The following is a 16,139-nucleotide window of genomic DNA, read 5'->3' as shown; positions in this document are numbered from 1 at the left end:
AGTGGAGCTGAGTCTCAAAAAGATCAGCCATGATCTTATTAAATGGCAGGGCAGGCTCGAGGGGCCGGATGGCCTACTCCTGCTCCTAGTTCTTACGTCCTTATATCTTATGTCCTTAAGCTGGAGAGAGTTCAGAAAAGATTTCCCAGGATGTTGCCATGAGTAGAGGGTTTGAGTAATAAAGAGAGGTCGAATAGTCTGGGACCTTTTTCACTGGAGTGTAGAAGGCTGAGAGGTGACCTTATAGAAGTTTACAAAATAATGACGGGTATAGATAAGCTGAATGGCAGGTCACTTTTTCCCAGGGTTGGGGAGTTCAAAACCAGAAGCATATTTTTAAAGTGAGAGGAGAAAGATTTTAAAAGGACATGCATGGCCACTTGTTTACACAGAAAATTGTTAATGTGTAGAATGAACTGCCAAAGGAAGTGGTCAATATAGGTACAGTTGCAATGTTTAAAAAACATTTGGATAAGTACATGAATAGGAAAGGTTTGGAGGGTATGGCAAAATGCAGGCAGGTGGGACTAGTTTTGTTTGGGAACATGGTCGGCATGAACTAGTTGGACTGAAGGGTCTGTTTCCATGCTGTATGACTCTGTGATTCTATAAGCCACAGCTACAACAATGTTACTGCTCCAACTCTGACTCTTCAGAGATGAATTCTGTGCTGGAAATTTATGGAATAAAATCAGAAATTGCTGGAGAAACACAGCAGGTCTGGCAGCATCTGTGGAGAGAAAGCAGAGTTAATGTTTCGGGTCCAGTGACCCTTCTGATTTTAGTTCGGAAGAGGTTGCTATTTATGCTAGAGAAGGGGTGAGGGAGGAGTAAAGAGTAAACAATAGGTGGAGATGGAGGCCAGAGAGAGAGAAAAGCAGTTGGGCAGACAAAGGAATGGGTAAAGGTCAGCCTGGGAGAATGAATAGATGCTATTGGGGACCATTAGTGGCTGATAATGGGTTATTTGTGGTAGCAATCCATGTGATGACAGGGCCTGGGTTAAGGAGATGGAAGAAGGTGCTCAGGTCCTAAAATTATTGAACATGATATTGAGTCCAGAAGATTGCCGAATTCCCAAGTGGAAAATGATTCACTGTTCTTCCACCTAGTGCCAAGCTTTACTGGAGCACTACAGCGAGCGTGAGACAGAGATGTTGGACAGGGAACACAGTGGTGTGTTGAAATGGCAGGCAACTGGAAGCTCAGGGTCATTTTTGCTATGAGTTTTTTGTCTCTATGGGCTCTATCTCGACCTATCATTTACTCTTTCCCCCTACCTCCCAGCTCTTTTCTAACATTTACACCAACAATACAGCTACAACCAGTTCTGAAGAAGGGTCACTGGATCTGAAACATTCACTCTGTGGGGAAAAAAGCAGAGTTAATATTTTGTGTCTGGTGAGTCTTCATCAAAACTGCTAGCAGCTAGGAAAAGGTGGTATTTATGCTGAAGATGATGTAGAGGTGGAAGGGGAGATGTGAGTGGATAGGTGGAGGTGGAACCTAGAGGCAGAAAGAAATATGAGATGAGTAGATAAACAAGGAGATTATGGATAGCAGGTCAGGACAGAAGAAAAGCTGAAGAAGTGATAATAAGAACTTTTAATCATAATACTAATGAGAATGTTATGAATGGAGGAACAGGATGGACTAGAATGTGCTGGAGGGAACAGGCCCTGCAGAATGCTGACAAGGAAGGGGAGGAGAATATATGAGATAACAAGGTGTAGAGCTGGATGAACACAGCAGGCCAAGCAGCATCATAGGAGCAGGAAGGCTGACATTTCGGGCCTAGACCCTGTTCATCCAGCTCTACACCTTGTTATCTCGGATTTTCCAGCAACTGCAGTTCCTACTATCTCGGAGGAGAATATGTGTCTGGTCATTGCATCCTGTTGATGATGATGGAAATGGTGGCTTACAGTCCTTACAAAATGAGTAAGCCTTAGTGCAAGCTCAAAGAACAACATCTGATTTTCCACTTGGAAACCCTGCAGCCCCTAAGACTGACCATTAACTTTAAATACTTTAGCACCTGATTCCATCCTTTCACGTTTATTACACATCCGGTCCTGTTATGGTATGAGTTGCTTTTAGCACAGTCATTCATTCTCATTTACACATAGGCCCATTTTCATATATGGGTTGCATTAAGTAAAGCACACCCATTTTCGCCTACTCTTAGCTCTTACTTTCATTTTGGATGTTCTAAAGAAGAGTCACTGGACCCGAAATGTTAACTCTGCTTTCTCTCCACAGATGCTGCTGAGATTTTTTTCCAGCAATTTCTGATTCTGTTTCTTAATATCACTTATTCATCTTTTCTTCAGTCTTGGCCTGCTATCCATAATCTCCTTGTTTATACAATCCCTTTCCTGTCTCTCGCTCTGTCTGGACTCCATCTCCACCTATCTACTCACCTCTCCCCTTCATGCACGACCCCTTCCCACTCCCACCCCTACTTCATCTTCAGCATAAATACCACCTTTTTACCAGCTGCTAACAGTTCTGCTAAAGAGTCACTGCACTCAAAATGTTAACTCTGCTTTCTTCCCAGATGCTGCCAGACCTGCTGAGTTTCTCCAGCAATTTCTGTTTTTGTTTCAGATCTCCAGCATCCAGTTTTTTGTTTTATTTTATTCCCTTTGTGTTCCCCCTTTTACCACTATGTTCAGCATATTCAGTGCAGTGTTAAGATATCAATGCACCATTCTACCCCAGGGATGCCTCCTCACTAAATACTCAATGTGTCAAAAATTACACTCGTCAACTTTTCTATGGATGACCATCCTGGGACCTGTAGTCTGTACATCCTTGATGTGCTATGGCAGAAACATTGAATTGGAGAAATCACCAAGGTGAACGGCCAAGGTACATTGTGCAAGATACCATTCAGGACATAAGCAGTAAAATGAGGAGGTAAAAGGTAACAAAAACAGAATTTGCTGGAAAAGCTCAGCAGGTCTTGCAGCATCTGTGAATAGAAATCAGAGTTAATGTTTCGGCTCCGGTGACCCTTCCTCAAATAAAAGGTAAATTGGCTAGTTGTGTTTGATGAAACTAAGATTGAATTTTAAAAGCTGGGAAGACTGTAAAATTAAGGAAGGTTACTGGGAATCCAGAAGAATAGACTTCACTGGATTTCCTTTATTCCCAGTGCTGTACATTCCAATGCATGTAGCACTGTTGCTGGACTGAGTTCTAAACCTGCAACTTTGAACACAGAAGATCTGCTGGTGCCAAAGAAAAATTCCTCAGCAACTCCCACTGTTACTTTCTAGAGGTAACACAAACCAGAGATTTATTGGCTGCTGATGATGATGGGAGCATTTTCTTCTCTCTCTTTCTTTGGCTGGGACTGTCAGTTTCAGCATTCCTGGTTTAGAACTGCATGAACCACGGGGAACCCAGGCTTGTACCTTCCATTGGAGACAGTCATAACCCCAGTTCATATCGCAGGCTCCCACAAAGTGGCAACCTTTGGCAGGAAGACCAGGGATTCAAACTTCACCCTTCCATTTTCATCAGCATGAGCAGGGACCATTAGAAAAAGTTACATGCCTAGGAATTTGAGACAACAAGGTGCAGAGCTGGATGAACACAGCAGGCTAAGCAGCATCATAGGAGCAGAAAGGCTGACGTTTCAGGCCTAGACCCTTCATCAGAAATGCCTAGGAATTTGACAAGTGACTCTGGGTTCAAATTTAGCTCCCTTCACTTAGAGTTTACTTGGCAGCAAAGTCCTTAATTTGGGGTCAATGGCCTTACTGTTCTGTTAACACTTGCTAGGTAGCTGTCCCCATTATTGAAAGAAAGATTTAAAGCTGTTTGTGTGAAATGCCCACCTGATTTTGGCCCTAATTTCCTTTTAAGATATTATTCAAGGTTTTATGATACAAATAGGTTCCCAAAAGCCATTTCAGTCAGTCAATAACATCCAAGGTTACAAATTGTTCAATGGACATTGGAGGGGAAGAGGTCCTGCTGATATTGGATTATTTGTTAGAATCATAAATAGAACCCCTACAAGTGCAGAAAGAGGCCATTTGGTCTGCAGTAACCCTCCAAAGAACATCTCACCCTGTCCCAAACTTATCACCTGGCCTACACATTCCTGGATACTACAGATAATTGAAGGTGGTCAATCTACCTAACCTCTACATCTTTGGACTGTGGGAGGAACCAGAGCACCCAGTGGAAACCCAGGCAGACATGGAGAGTATGCAAACTCCACATAGCCAGTTAACCAAGCCTGGAATTGAACCCAGGTTCCTAGTACTGTGAGGCAGCAGTGCTAACCACTGAGCCACCGTGCCACCCACATTGGGCCCCGGAGAAGCCTCTGATGATCACAACAATATCATTGGCCACTACAACTTAGAGAAACATCTTTTCCAATTGTACCTTGTCCCATGTGCAACACCTCAAACACACCTTAGCTTCCCAATGGCAGCTCAAGCCTGGTTTCCTTTACCAAAACTGTGTCCTTAGGGGTGACGAATATAAATGAGCCCCAGACCCAAAATTTGCAGGATTGGTGGTGAGAATGGGGTGGGCACTTCAATCTGAGATTCGGTAACTTTACGTCAAAGGTGATGCCTCTATGCCTGAAAGAGTTGCAAATTTTGGCTGGTGATGTTTTGTTACATGATAACATGCCTCCCACTACTCTAAGCTGCTACTAAGCTTTCCTATCTTCAGAGCAGCCAGTGTCCTGCACAAAGTAGATTCAGAATAGTCCTCAGGTAATTCTTGACTCAGTCCAACTACCTTTCTCCCCTCATCACCAACATTTTTAGAATTAATACTTCAAAATACTCAAATCAATTGAAAATATCAATCCTCTTGTTACTTGTAGAAGTATCCTGGAAATTAATTTGCTTTTTATTCACTTGTGGAACATGGGTGTCGTTGGCTGGGCCAGCATTTATTGCCTGTCCCTAGCTGCCCTTGAGAAGGTGGTGGTGGGCTGTGTTCTTGAACTGCTGTAGTCCACATGCTGTAGGTTGACCCACAATGCCCTTAGGGAGGGAATTCCCAGATTCTGACCCAGCGACAATGAAGTAACAGTGATATATTTCCAAGTCACAGTGGTAAGTGACCTGGAGGTGATCTTGCAAGTGGTGACATTCCCATGTATCTGCTGCCCTTGTCCTTCCAGATGTACATGCTTGTGGATTTGGAAGGTGCTGTCTAAGGATCTTTGGTGAATTTCTGCAGTGCATCTTATAGATGGTACACACTGCTGCAACTGAGCGTCGTTGGTGGAGGGAGTGAATGTTTGTGGATGTAATGCCAATCAAGTGGGCTGCTTGTCCCGGATAGTGTCAAGCTTCTTGAGTGTTGTTGGGGCGGCACCCATCCAGGCAAGTGGGGAGTATTCCATCACATTCCTGACTTGTACCTTGTAGATGATAGACAGGTTTTGGAGAGGAGTTAGTGAGTGGGTTATTCACCACAGTATTCCTAACCTCTGACCTGCTCTTGTAGCTACTGTGTTTATGTGGCGAGTCCAATAGAGTTTTTGGTCAATGGTAGCCCCCAGGATGTTGATAGTGGGGGATTCAGTGATGGTAACACCATTGAATGTCAACGGGCGGTGGTTAGATTGTCTCTTAATCAAGATGGTCATTGTCTGGCATTTGTGTGGCACAAATATTACTTGTCACTTGTCAGCCCAAGCCTGCATATCGTCCAGATCTTGTTGCATTTGAACATGGGCTGCTTCAGTATCTGAGGACTTGCAAATGATGCTGAATGTTATGCGATCGTCGGCGAACATCACCACTTCTGACCTTATGATGGAGGGAAGGTCATTGATGAAGCGGTTGAAGATGTTTGGGCCTAGGACACTATCCTGAGGAACTCCTGCAGAGATGTCCTGGAATTGAGGCGATTGTCCTCCAACAACCATAAACGTCTTCCTATGTGCGAGGTATGACTCCAAAAAATGAAAAGTTTGCCCCCGATATCCATTGATTCCAGTTTTGCTAGGTCTCTTTGATGCCACACTCAGTTGAATGCAGCCTTTCACTTTCACCTCTCCTCTGGAATTCAGTTCTCTTGTCCATGTTTGAACCAAGGCTGTAATGAGGTCAGGAGCTGAGTGGCCCTGGTGGAACCCAAACTGGGCGTCACTGAGCAGGTTATTGCTGAGCAGGTGCTGTGTGATAGCACTGTTGATGACACCTTCCATCACTTTACTGATGATTGGGAGTAGATGGGACGGTAATTGGCTAGGTTGGATTTGTCCTGCTTTTTGTGCACAGGATATACCTGGGCAATTTTTCACATTGTCAGGTAGATGCCAATGTTGTAATTTTACAGGATCAGCTTGGCTAGCGGAGAGGCATGTTCTGGAGGACAAGTCTTCAGTACTATTAGCAAAATGTTGTCAGGGCCCGTAGCCCTTGCAGTATCCAGTGCTTCTTCCAACTATTTCTTGGTATCATTTGGAATTGGCTGACGACTGGTATCTGTCATGCTAGGCATTACTGGAGGAGGCCAAGATGGATCATCCACTTGGCACTTCTGACTGAAGATTGCTGCGAATGCTTCAGCCTTATCTTTTAAAATGATGTGTTGGTCTCTTCTATCATTGAGGAAAGGGATACTTGTGGAGCCTCCTCCTCCAGTGAGCTGTTTAGTTATCCACCACCATTCACAATTGGATGTGGCAGGACTGAGGTGCTTAGATCTGATCCATTGGTTGTGGGATTGCTTAGCTCTGTCTATCACTTGAATCAAAGAATTATAGAATCCCTGAAGTGCAGAAAGAATCCATTCAGCAGCTTATGCTGTTCGACGTGCAAGTCACCCTGTTTGGTAGCTTCACTAGGTCCACACCTCATCTTCAGGTATGTCTGGTACTACTCCTGGCATATGGTCCTGCACTCTCCATTGGACCAGGGTAGATCCCATGGCTTGGTGATAATGGTCGAGCGGGGTGTATGCTGGACCATGAGTTTGAAGATTGTGCTAGAGTACAATTCTGCTGCTATTGATGGTGTGTGATGCCTCATGGATGCCCAGTCTTGAGTTGCTAGATCTGTCCAAAGTCTATCCTATTTAGTACAGTGTTAGTGCCACACAACACCATGTAGGGTATTCTCAATGTGAAGGTGGGACTTCATCTCCACAAGGACTATGCAGTAGTCACTCAAACTGATACTGTCATGGACAAGTACATCTGCTGCTGACAGATTTGTAAGGATGAGGTAAAGTATGTTTCTCCTATCTATTGGTTCCCTCACCACCTGCTCTAGACCCAGTCTAGGACACAACCAGCTCAATCAGTAGTGCTGCTGCCAAGCCACTCTTGGTGGTGGACATTGAAATTCCCCACCCAGAGTATATTTGCACCCTTGCCACCCTCAGTGCTTCTTCCAAGTGTTGTTCAAGATGGGGAAGTACTGATTCTTCAGCCGAGGGAGGACGATACATGGTAATCAGCAGAAGGTTCCTTGCCCATGTTTGACCTGAAGCCATGACAGTTCATGGGTTCTGGAGACAACTTGGAGGACTCCCAGGGCAACACCCTCCCGACTGTATACCAGTGTGCTGCCACCTCTGCTGGGTTTGTCCTGCAGGTGGGACAGGACATATCCAGGGATCGTGATGTTGTTTGGGACACTGTCTGTAAGGTAAGATTCTGTGAGTATGACTATGTCAGGCTGTTGCTTGACTGGTCTGTGAGACAGCTCTCCCAATTTTGGCACTAACCCCAGACGTTAGCAAAGAGGACTTTACAAGGTTGACAGGCTGTTTCTGCCATTGTCATTTCCAGACGATGCCGGGCGATCCATCCAGTTTCATTCCTTTGTTGAGACTTTGCAGCAATTGGTACAACTGAGTGGCTTGCTGGGCAATTTCAGAGGGCAGTTTAGCGTGAACCACATTGCTCTGTGGGTCTGGAGGCACATGTAGGCCAGACCAGCTGAGGATGGTAGATTTCCTTCTCTTAAGGACATTAGTGAGCCAGATGGTTTTTCCCAACAGTTGGCAAAATTTTCATAGTCATCAGTAGAAGCTTAATTCCAGACATTTTTATTGAATTCACATTCCACCATCTGCCATGGCGGAATTCAAACCCAGGTTCCCTGAACATTGGCTGAGCTTCTGGATTAAGAGTCTAGCGATAATATCATTAGGCCATTGCCTCCCCTAATCTACAATTCCCACAGATTTCAGGACAATCATCATGAATGTTAAAAATATCTGTTAAGGAGATGTAGATGGTGTTGGCTGGATCAGTATTTATTGTCCATTCCTAATTGCCCTGGGGAAGGTGAGCTGCAGTCCTTGACGTGTAGGAATAGCCACAGTGATGTTAAGAAGAGAATTCCAGAATTTTCAACCACTGAGTGTTAAGGAACTGTAATATAGTTCCAAGTCGGGATGGTGTGTTGGTTGGAGAGAACCTGCAGGTTGTGTTGTTCCCATATGTCTGCTGCCTCTGTCCTTCTAATTGCCAAAGGTTGGATTGGATTATGATGTTGAAAGAGTCTTAGTGAGTTGTCATAGTGTATCTTGTAGATGGTACACACCTTCCCATCCAGTGTGGATACTATGGATAAAATGGCCACCACCTTTTCCATAGCCATTCTGTCGCTGTCTCTACTCCCAGCTTCGAAACAGCAGGTGAGCCCCAGGAGGACAGAGGAAGCAATTCAGTGATACCCTTAAGGTCTTGCTGGCAAAGTGCAGCATTCCCACAGACACCTGGGAATTACTGGCCCAAGACTGTCCAAAGTGGAGGAGGGGCATCTGGGAAGACGTCATGCACCTTGAGATTTGCCATCGGCAAAATATGGAAGCCGGGTGAAAACAGCATAAGGAGCATGTTGCCACACCAACAACGCACCCAACCCTTCCCACGACCACCTTCTGCCCCAAGTGTAACAGAGCCTCTGGAAGCTGCATTGGTCTGTACAGCCACCTACGGACTCACCCGAGAATGGTAGTGAGTCATCCTCGTCTGCGAGGAACCACCAATAATGATGATGTTTCACTGGCAGAGGACATGAAAGTTTAAGGTGGTCTAGGGGGTGCTAATCAAGCAAGCTGCTTTGTGCTGGATGGTGTCTGGTGTCTTGAATGTTGTTGGAGTTGAACTCATCCAAGCTAACCAGGCATATGCACAGATCAGGATTGTGATGGAAATGTAGGTGGTGGACAGGATTTGGGGATTCAGTATGTGAGTTACTTGCTGTAGGTTTCTCAGCCTCTGAGATATGGTTGGTCCAGTTCAGTTTCTGGCCAATGGTGGTGCCCAGAATGTTAATAATGGGAGATTTAGCAATGGTAATACCATTGAATGAAAAGGGGAGATGGTTAGATTCTCCCTCAGTGGAGATAACAATGACCTGACACTTGTGTGGTGTAAATGTTGATTGTCACTGATCAGCCCAAGTTTATCTATATACAGATTCAGATTGCTTCAATATCTGAGGATTTTCAAATGGTGCTGAACAATCATCAGTAAACATTCCCACATATGAATCATAGAATCCCTACAGTGTGGAAGCACACCATTCAGCTCATCAAGTCCACACTGATCCTCTGAGGAGCATTCCACCCACACCGACACCACTACCCTATCCCTGTAATCCCGCATTTCCCATGGCTAATCCACCCGCGTATCCATGAACACTATAACCTTCGCATATCTGACCTTTTGAGAGATAAGGTCATTGATGAAGCAACTGACGATATTTGGGTCTCAGACACTCCCCTGTTGAATCCCTACAGTGACGTCATGACACTGAGAAGACTGACTTACAACAACCACAACTATCTTCCTTTGTACCAAGTACAACTTCAACCAGTGGACAGTTTTATGCCAATTGCTGTTGACTTTAGTTTTGCTAGGGCTCCTCGGTGACGCACTTGCTCAAATCCATTCTTGATGTTAAGGGCTATCACTCTTGCCTCAGCTCTTTTGTTCATGTGTAGTGAGGTCAGGAGTTGAGCGGCCCTGGCGGAACCCAAACTGGGCAGGTTATTGCTGAGTAATTGCTGTTTGACATCCCTGTCAATGACACCTTCCATCATTTTTGTAATGATTAAGAGTAGATCAAAGGTATGGTAATTGGTTAGATTGGATTTTATCTTTATTTGTGCAAAAGGACAACGTGGGCAATTTTCTACAAAGCTGGTAGACATCAGTGCTACAGTGTCTGCAATTCATGACTGGATATGGCAGGACTTCAAAACCTAAACCTGATCCATTCATTATTGGATCACCTAGCTTTATTTATTATATGGTGCCTCAGTTCTTTGGCATGGAAGTAGTCCTGTTTTGTAGTTCCACCTCATCTCTTTATATATTCTTGATTCTTTTGTGCATGCTCTCCTTCACTGAACCAAGGTTTTTTTTTTCCTAGTTAGCTGGTAATGGTGAAGTGAAGGATATTCCAGGGCATGAGGTTACAGATTGTGATTGAATATAGTTCTGCTGTTGGACGCACTTGATACCCAGTTTTATGTTGCTCAATCTACTTGAAATCTACCCTATATTGAATGGTGAAGGTGCCACACTACATGATGGATGGTACTCTCAATGTGAAGGTGAGAACTTGTCTCCAAAAGAATTGTCCGATAATCAGTCCTATCAATACTGTCACGAATGGATGCATTTGTGATGGATAGATTGATTAGGATGAATTCAAGTAGATATTTTCCCTCATGTTGGCTCCCTCATCGCCTGCCAAAAATCGACTCTGAAAGTTTTGTCTTTAGGGCTGAGCCAAATCAGTCTCCAAATGGCACTACTGAATCACTTTTGGCAATGGACTCTTAAGTCCCTCACCCAGAATACACTCTGTATTTATTACCCTCAATGCTTTTTCCAATTTTTAAAAATTCATTGGATAAGTCTAGGCCTGTAGTTATTGTTTATCCTAATTGCCCAGAGGCCAGTTAAGAGTTAACCAATTGTGGTATGAGGAGTGGTCACTCGACCCAAAACGTTAACTCTGATTTCTTTCCACAGATGCTACCAGACCTGCTGAGCTTTTCCAGCAATTTCTAATTTTTTTTGTTACATGTATGGGAAGTGATTCCTAAGCTGAGGGGGGAGGTGGGTCATAATCAGCAGGTGGTTTCCTTTCCCGTGTTTGACTTGAGATTTTGTGCCTGTGGAATTCCCACTTACCTCTTCATACTGTGGGAATGATGGCAACGGGAGAAGATGAGCAGTCGCCAATCTAGAGAAATATCCAACCACAATAATGCCTGTGGAATTCACTATCACAGAAAGTGGTTGAGACCAAAACATTATGTATTTTCAAGAAGGAGGTAAACATAGCTCTCGTGGCGAAAGGGGTGAAGGGATATGGAGGGAGGGCAGGATTAGAGTATTGAACTCTATGATCATGATCGTAATTAATGGTGGTGCAAGCTCGAGGGGTCGAATGGCCTACTCCTGCTCCTATTTTCTGTTTCTATGTGAGATATGAAGTCAATGTTGAGGGCTCCAAGGGAAGCTCTATCCTGATGGCATACCACTGTGCCGCACCTCTGCTGAGTCAGTGATGGTCATGGTGATGTATGCTTATGGTAAGGTCTGTAAGGTATCACTAACTCTATTACCTGACCGGGATCCATTCCACACAGTGCAAAAAGGAGTGTTACAGCATTTCCATTCTTAAAATTTGAAAACTGATGAGTACAAAAAAAAATCACCAAAAAACAAGCACTTATTCCCTCTGACAACTCTTATCTCTTCATTGATGTTGGGCAGCCTTACATGCTTTCTGCTGTACTAGTATCTGTACTGCACCACTAATGGTGGGCTGTCTAAAGCCAGGGATTACCAGACAACCTGCATAAACCAATACATTAACACAAGGTTATCAGCAAACAGCCTCAGCAGGCAATTAATCTACCAGCAACAACCTCCAGGAGAACCAAATGATTTCTTTTCTCACTCCCCATTCTTTGATTTATATTAGGTTCTCCACCTTAACCATCCTGTGACAGAAACAGATGGGCAAGTGATTTATCAATCCCCCTCTGCGCACACACAGCCTTGACATAGGAGCATAGGAACAGAAGTAGCCCATTTAACTGTAATAGTCTGTTCCTGCCCCATAACCCTCACCATTCAATGAGATCATGGTTGATTTGTGAGCTAACTCCATAATACCAACCTTTGCTCAATATCCTCAATACTGGTGGTTATCAAAAATCCATCAATTTCAAAGTTAGGAACATGGGGATTTAACATCTGACCCAGCATTAACTGATGTTTGTGGAATAGAGTTGCAAATGTCCACCATTCTTTTTTCTGGAATATTTGCAAACCACTCTCTGAAGACCCGGCTCTAATAGTTAGGCTTTATCCCCTAGAGGTTGGACACTTGACCCTTTTGGGAAGTCACAACTTGGAGCAAATTCACCCCCCCTCCTTACTTCATGGCCCTATGTGTTGCTACGCCAATATGCTTTGACCTTTCAACATAAAATCAGTAACATTCTAATAATGCCAAACAAGCATAAATCAAATATAAATCCGCCTGATTAAAATGGATAATCAGCTGTCTTCTCAACTCTATTCCCAGATCCTAAGCTCCCTGATCCCACCCAACCTGATTTCCACTTATTTCTTTCTACTGTGGCAATATTGTCGAAGCGACTGAAAACAAAAAATGCTGGAAATCACAGCAGGTCAGGCAGCATCTATTGAGAGAGAGCGAGCTAACGTTTCGAGTCTAGATGACTGTTCACCAGAGCTGACATGAAGTGTGGAGGGGGCAGCAGTATGCAATAGTGGGCGGGGTTTGAGTGCTGGGGGAGAGAGGATGCTGATAGTTCAGTTTAAGTGATCTGAATGTAAGAATGGCAGAACAATGGTGTCTCTAACTGCCAAACAGGAAAGAACAAAAACTCCCATTGGAATGGGAGGTGGGGAGAGAGGACATGGTGACAGAGAATGCAATAAGTAAAGCCAAAGGAAAGGGAAGGAATGGGAGTGGGTTCACAATCTGAAGGTGCTGAACTCAATATCAAGTCCAGAAGGTTGTAAAGTGCCTAGCCTGAGGATGAGATGTTGTTCCTCCAGTTTGCACCGTGATTCGCTGGAGCACTACCGCCTGCCGAGGACAGGTAAGTGGGCATGTGAGCAGGACACTGTGTTAAAAGGAGTGGCTACGGGAAGGTCAGGGTCTTGCTTGCACATGAACTGGAGGTGTTCTGCAAAATGGTCACCCAGTCTGCATTTGGTTTCCCCAATGCAGAGTAGGCCACATTGGGTGCAGTGAATACAATAGGCCAGATTGAGGAGGTGCAGGTGAAATGCTGCTTCACCTGGAAAGACTGTTTAGGCCCTTGGATTGTGAGCAGGAAGAGGTGAAGGAGCAGGTCTGTTGATGATCTAGAGAAATATCAAACAATAATAATAATTAACCTCTAATTGAATTGAAGACCTATTCAAACGAACAGTCTATATGAATATTGGATCATTGGTCTTAAAGGAACACAATAATCAAGCAATACTTTGTATGAGCAAAAGCACTGGTGATCAGTTAGTGGAACAGAATGTAAAATTCCAGTTTTGGATCATTTTTACCACATACTTATGTGCATGTTTCCATGTAACAGCCTATTTGATACAGAACTGCAACACTTGTGCATTATATTCATGATATAGAAATTATAAGTACCTAAAAAATAGTAATTGACTGAATTATTCCAGTGCCACACCTATGCATACGATATTGCATGTTAATACCAGCAATGACAAACAGTATTAATCACAACTTACAAGAGCGCAATCAGTGCATTATATTCCATTCCTTACATGGATTAAAAGTTATATACTGACATTAAATCAAGATGCAACCCTTGCTGTTCGAAGTGAAAAGACATGTATAGCTGCAGTGGCTCTGTTTTAGCATCATGCAACATTTTTAATTTCTTTACAAACTCTTGGAGAAAATTAAACACTTAAACAATACAAGTAAGTGAACTTTACATGAGCACCTGTCATCATTCAGTGACCAAAGATGGAAAGCATTCACAGCAAGTAAAAAAAAATCAGAATTTTTAATTTCTCCACATATACAAAAAAGGTTAAAGTTTAGATGCAAACAATATACAAATGAATACTGAGATTACATACTTGACTGCAGTGACTATTACTTGTTTTTAAATTTGGTAAACAGAAATCCAGGTGGCTTATCTGGATTCCCAATTGAGCACATTTGTCTTATGCATTGAACAACCCAGATTAAACTATGCTATGTGGATTAGGTATTTGAGTAATGATTCTGTATAGCATGGTAATACTTCAACATTCATTGGCAACAAATTAGCACTTTATTGGGAAGTGAAGTCAAAATGCTCACTCATGCACTAAGCAGTAATGACCGAATAAAATTACGTTGAACTGAAATAATAACAATGTTTTTATTTTGGTTATTGTTCAGACTCCCAGGAAAAGGAATTCGCTAGTACACCTCTAGACTGCGAAGTCTCTGCCTGGTCTCCCTGGGGTCTCTGCAGCCACAGTTGTGGGATTGGCATCCGAGAAAGGACACGGTTCATAATACAGCACCCTGCCAATGATGGGGAGATCTGTCCAAGCTTGCTGACCCAGGAGGAGTGCGAGGATTCTCCTTGTCAGACGCCATCAGCAGATAGCGACATCACTGTTTCAGACCCAGCAGAAGCGACTGCAATGTCATACTTAGAGGCAAACCTGAATGAAAGAACAGGCTCAAGCTCATTGGAAGAACCCCTGTCACAACACAACGAAACAGACGATATCATAACATCATCTCATCCTGATGATATGCAAGTCCAAGAAAGCGAACAGCTTCTGAAATTCACAAGTATGTTACCATTTCTCTTCTTTCCTGGAGCTTTTTGTTCTTGTGCCTGCTGAAAGCTCACTAGCATGGCTAATGTAGGAATGGGCACATTAGAATGTTCGATCCCAAAGCTGTGACAAGGTAGCCAACCCCAACAATTTGCCCGCCAAGTCCCAGAAACAGCATTACAATAAATGACATAACATCTGTTCTATTGATTTAGAGACTTTAATCCCCCACCAAATACATCCATCTGGAAGGGCAGGCAGGGCCTCAATTTAATGTTACAGCCGCGAGACAACATCTCTGACTGTATAACACTCTCTTTGTACTGCACTTGAGTGTCAAAGTTTTGTGCTCAAGTCTCTGGAGCAGAGCTGGAACTTCAACCTTCTGAATCAAAGGTCAGGGTGCTACCTCCTGAGCTACAGCTGCCATGTTGAGATTTACTATTTCCTTCTTCACGTTGCTCACTGTGTCTACTGTCCAACTAAATTCCAATTTTACCAGTCTCATCAACTTTGACCAAATAGCCATCCTCCATGCCCAGGTTTTGCCAATGAGTGGAACCGAGCTATTAGATCACTGAGGAGTTCAGCTAATACTGAATTTGCCCTCAACTGATATCTGTGCAATTTCACTTTCAACAGAGGTCACTGAAGAGCAAAGGGGCATATAGGGAGAACAGGAATCTGGGGTGACCTATTAGCACATAATAATTGCAGTTGGCTCACTCATCAAGGACTAAGATTGAAACAGGGTGATTCTGATTTTCAGGGTTAGATTCCACATTGGGAAATGTATTAACTTGTTGAGCAATAGATGCACAATAGAGTTTTCAATAAACATTTCCCTTTTACTTTATTGACTACTGATCTAGCTAATTTACGAACTAGGAACTGGGTGGTAATCAAACAAAAAAAATGAAAATAGTTGTTTGGAAGTACAAAACTTGAGTCTTCCTGAAAAAGATCAGACTTTGTTGAAGATCAGGACAATTCACAAGAAATACCAATGTAATTTCCTTAGGAATAATTTCATTAGTAGTTAACTTTCAGTCATCATCAGCTGGTGCATTGTCTATGGCAATGTCTCTACCATAATAAGACATAGAAGCAGAAGTAGGCCATTGCGTCTGCTCTGTCATTCAATGAGATCATGGTTGATCTGATAATCCTCAATTACACTTTCCTGCCTTTTCCCTAAACTCTTTATTCCCTTACTGATTACAAATCCATCCCAGCCTTAACACCCAGCCTAAGCAGCCCTCTGCGGTAAAGAATTCCATAGATTCACTACCCTCTAAGAGAAAAAAACCTTCTC

The 16,139-nt window shown here is 43.4% G+C and overlaps 1 protein-coding gene and 1 long non-coding RNA gene across 4 annotated transcripts in view; one reads left to right on the top strand and one right to left on the bottom strand.

The window, feature by feature from the left end:
- LOC109915132 (spondin-2-like) overlaps positions 1–16,139 on the top strand; it is a 37,905-nt gene that overhangs the window by 19,298 nt on the left and 2,468 nt on the right. For both annotated transcript variants that reach the window (XM_020514733.2, XM_048608695.1), the window contains exon 4: positions 14,433–14,837. In XM_020514733.2, coding sequence (XP_020370322.1) covers positions 14,433–14,837 — 405 coding nt within the window. The remainder of the gene's footprint in view (positions 1–14,432; positions 14,838–16,139) is intronic.
- LOC125485552 overlaps positions 13,891–16,139 on the bottom strand; it is a 47,592-nt gene continuing 45,343 nt past the window's right edge. For both annotated transcript variants that reach the window (XR_007264263.1, XR_007264262.1), the window contains exon 6: positions 13,891–14,704. This is a non-coding gene — a long non-coding RNA (uncharacterized LOC125485552). The remainder of the gene's footprint in view (positions 14,705–16,139) is intronic.

The sequence above is a fragment of the Rhincodon typus genome, chromosome 20 (assembly GCF_021869965.1).
Source record: "Rhincodon typus isolate 14 chromosome 20, sRhiTyp1.1, whole genome shotgun sequence".
Lineage (NCBI taxonomy): Eukaryota > Metazoa > Chordata > Chondrichthyes > Orectolobiformes > Rhincodontidae > Rhincodon > Rhincodon typus.
The sequence above is the reverse complement of the archived record's forward strand: the minus strand, read 5'-3'. Positions and strand labels throughout refer to the sequence as shown.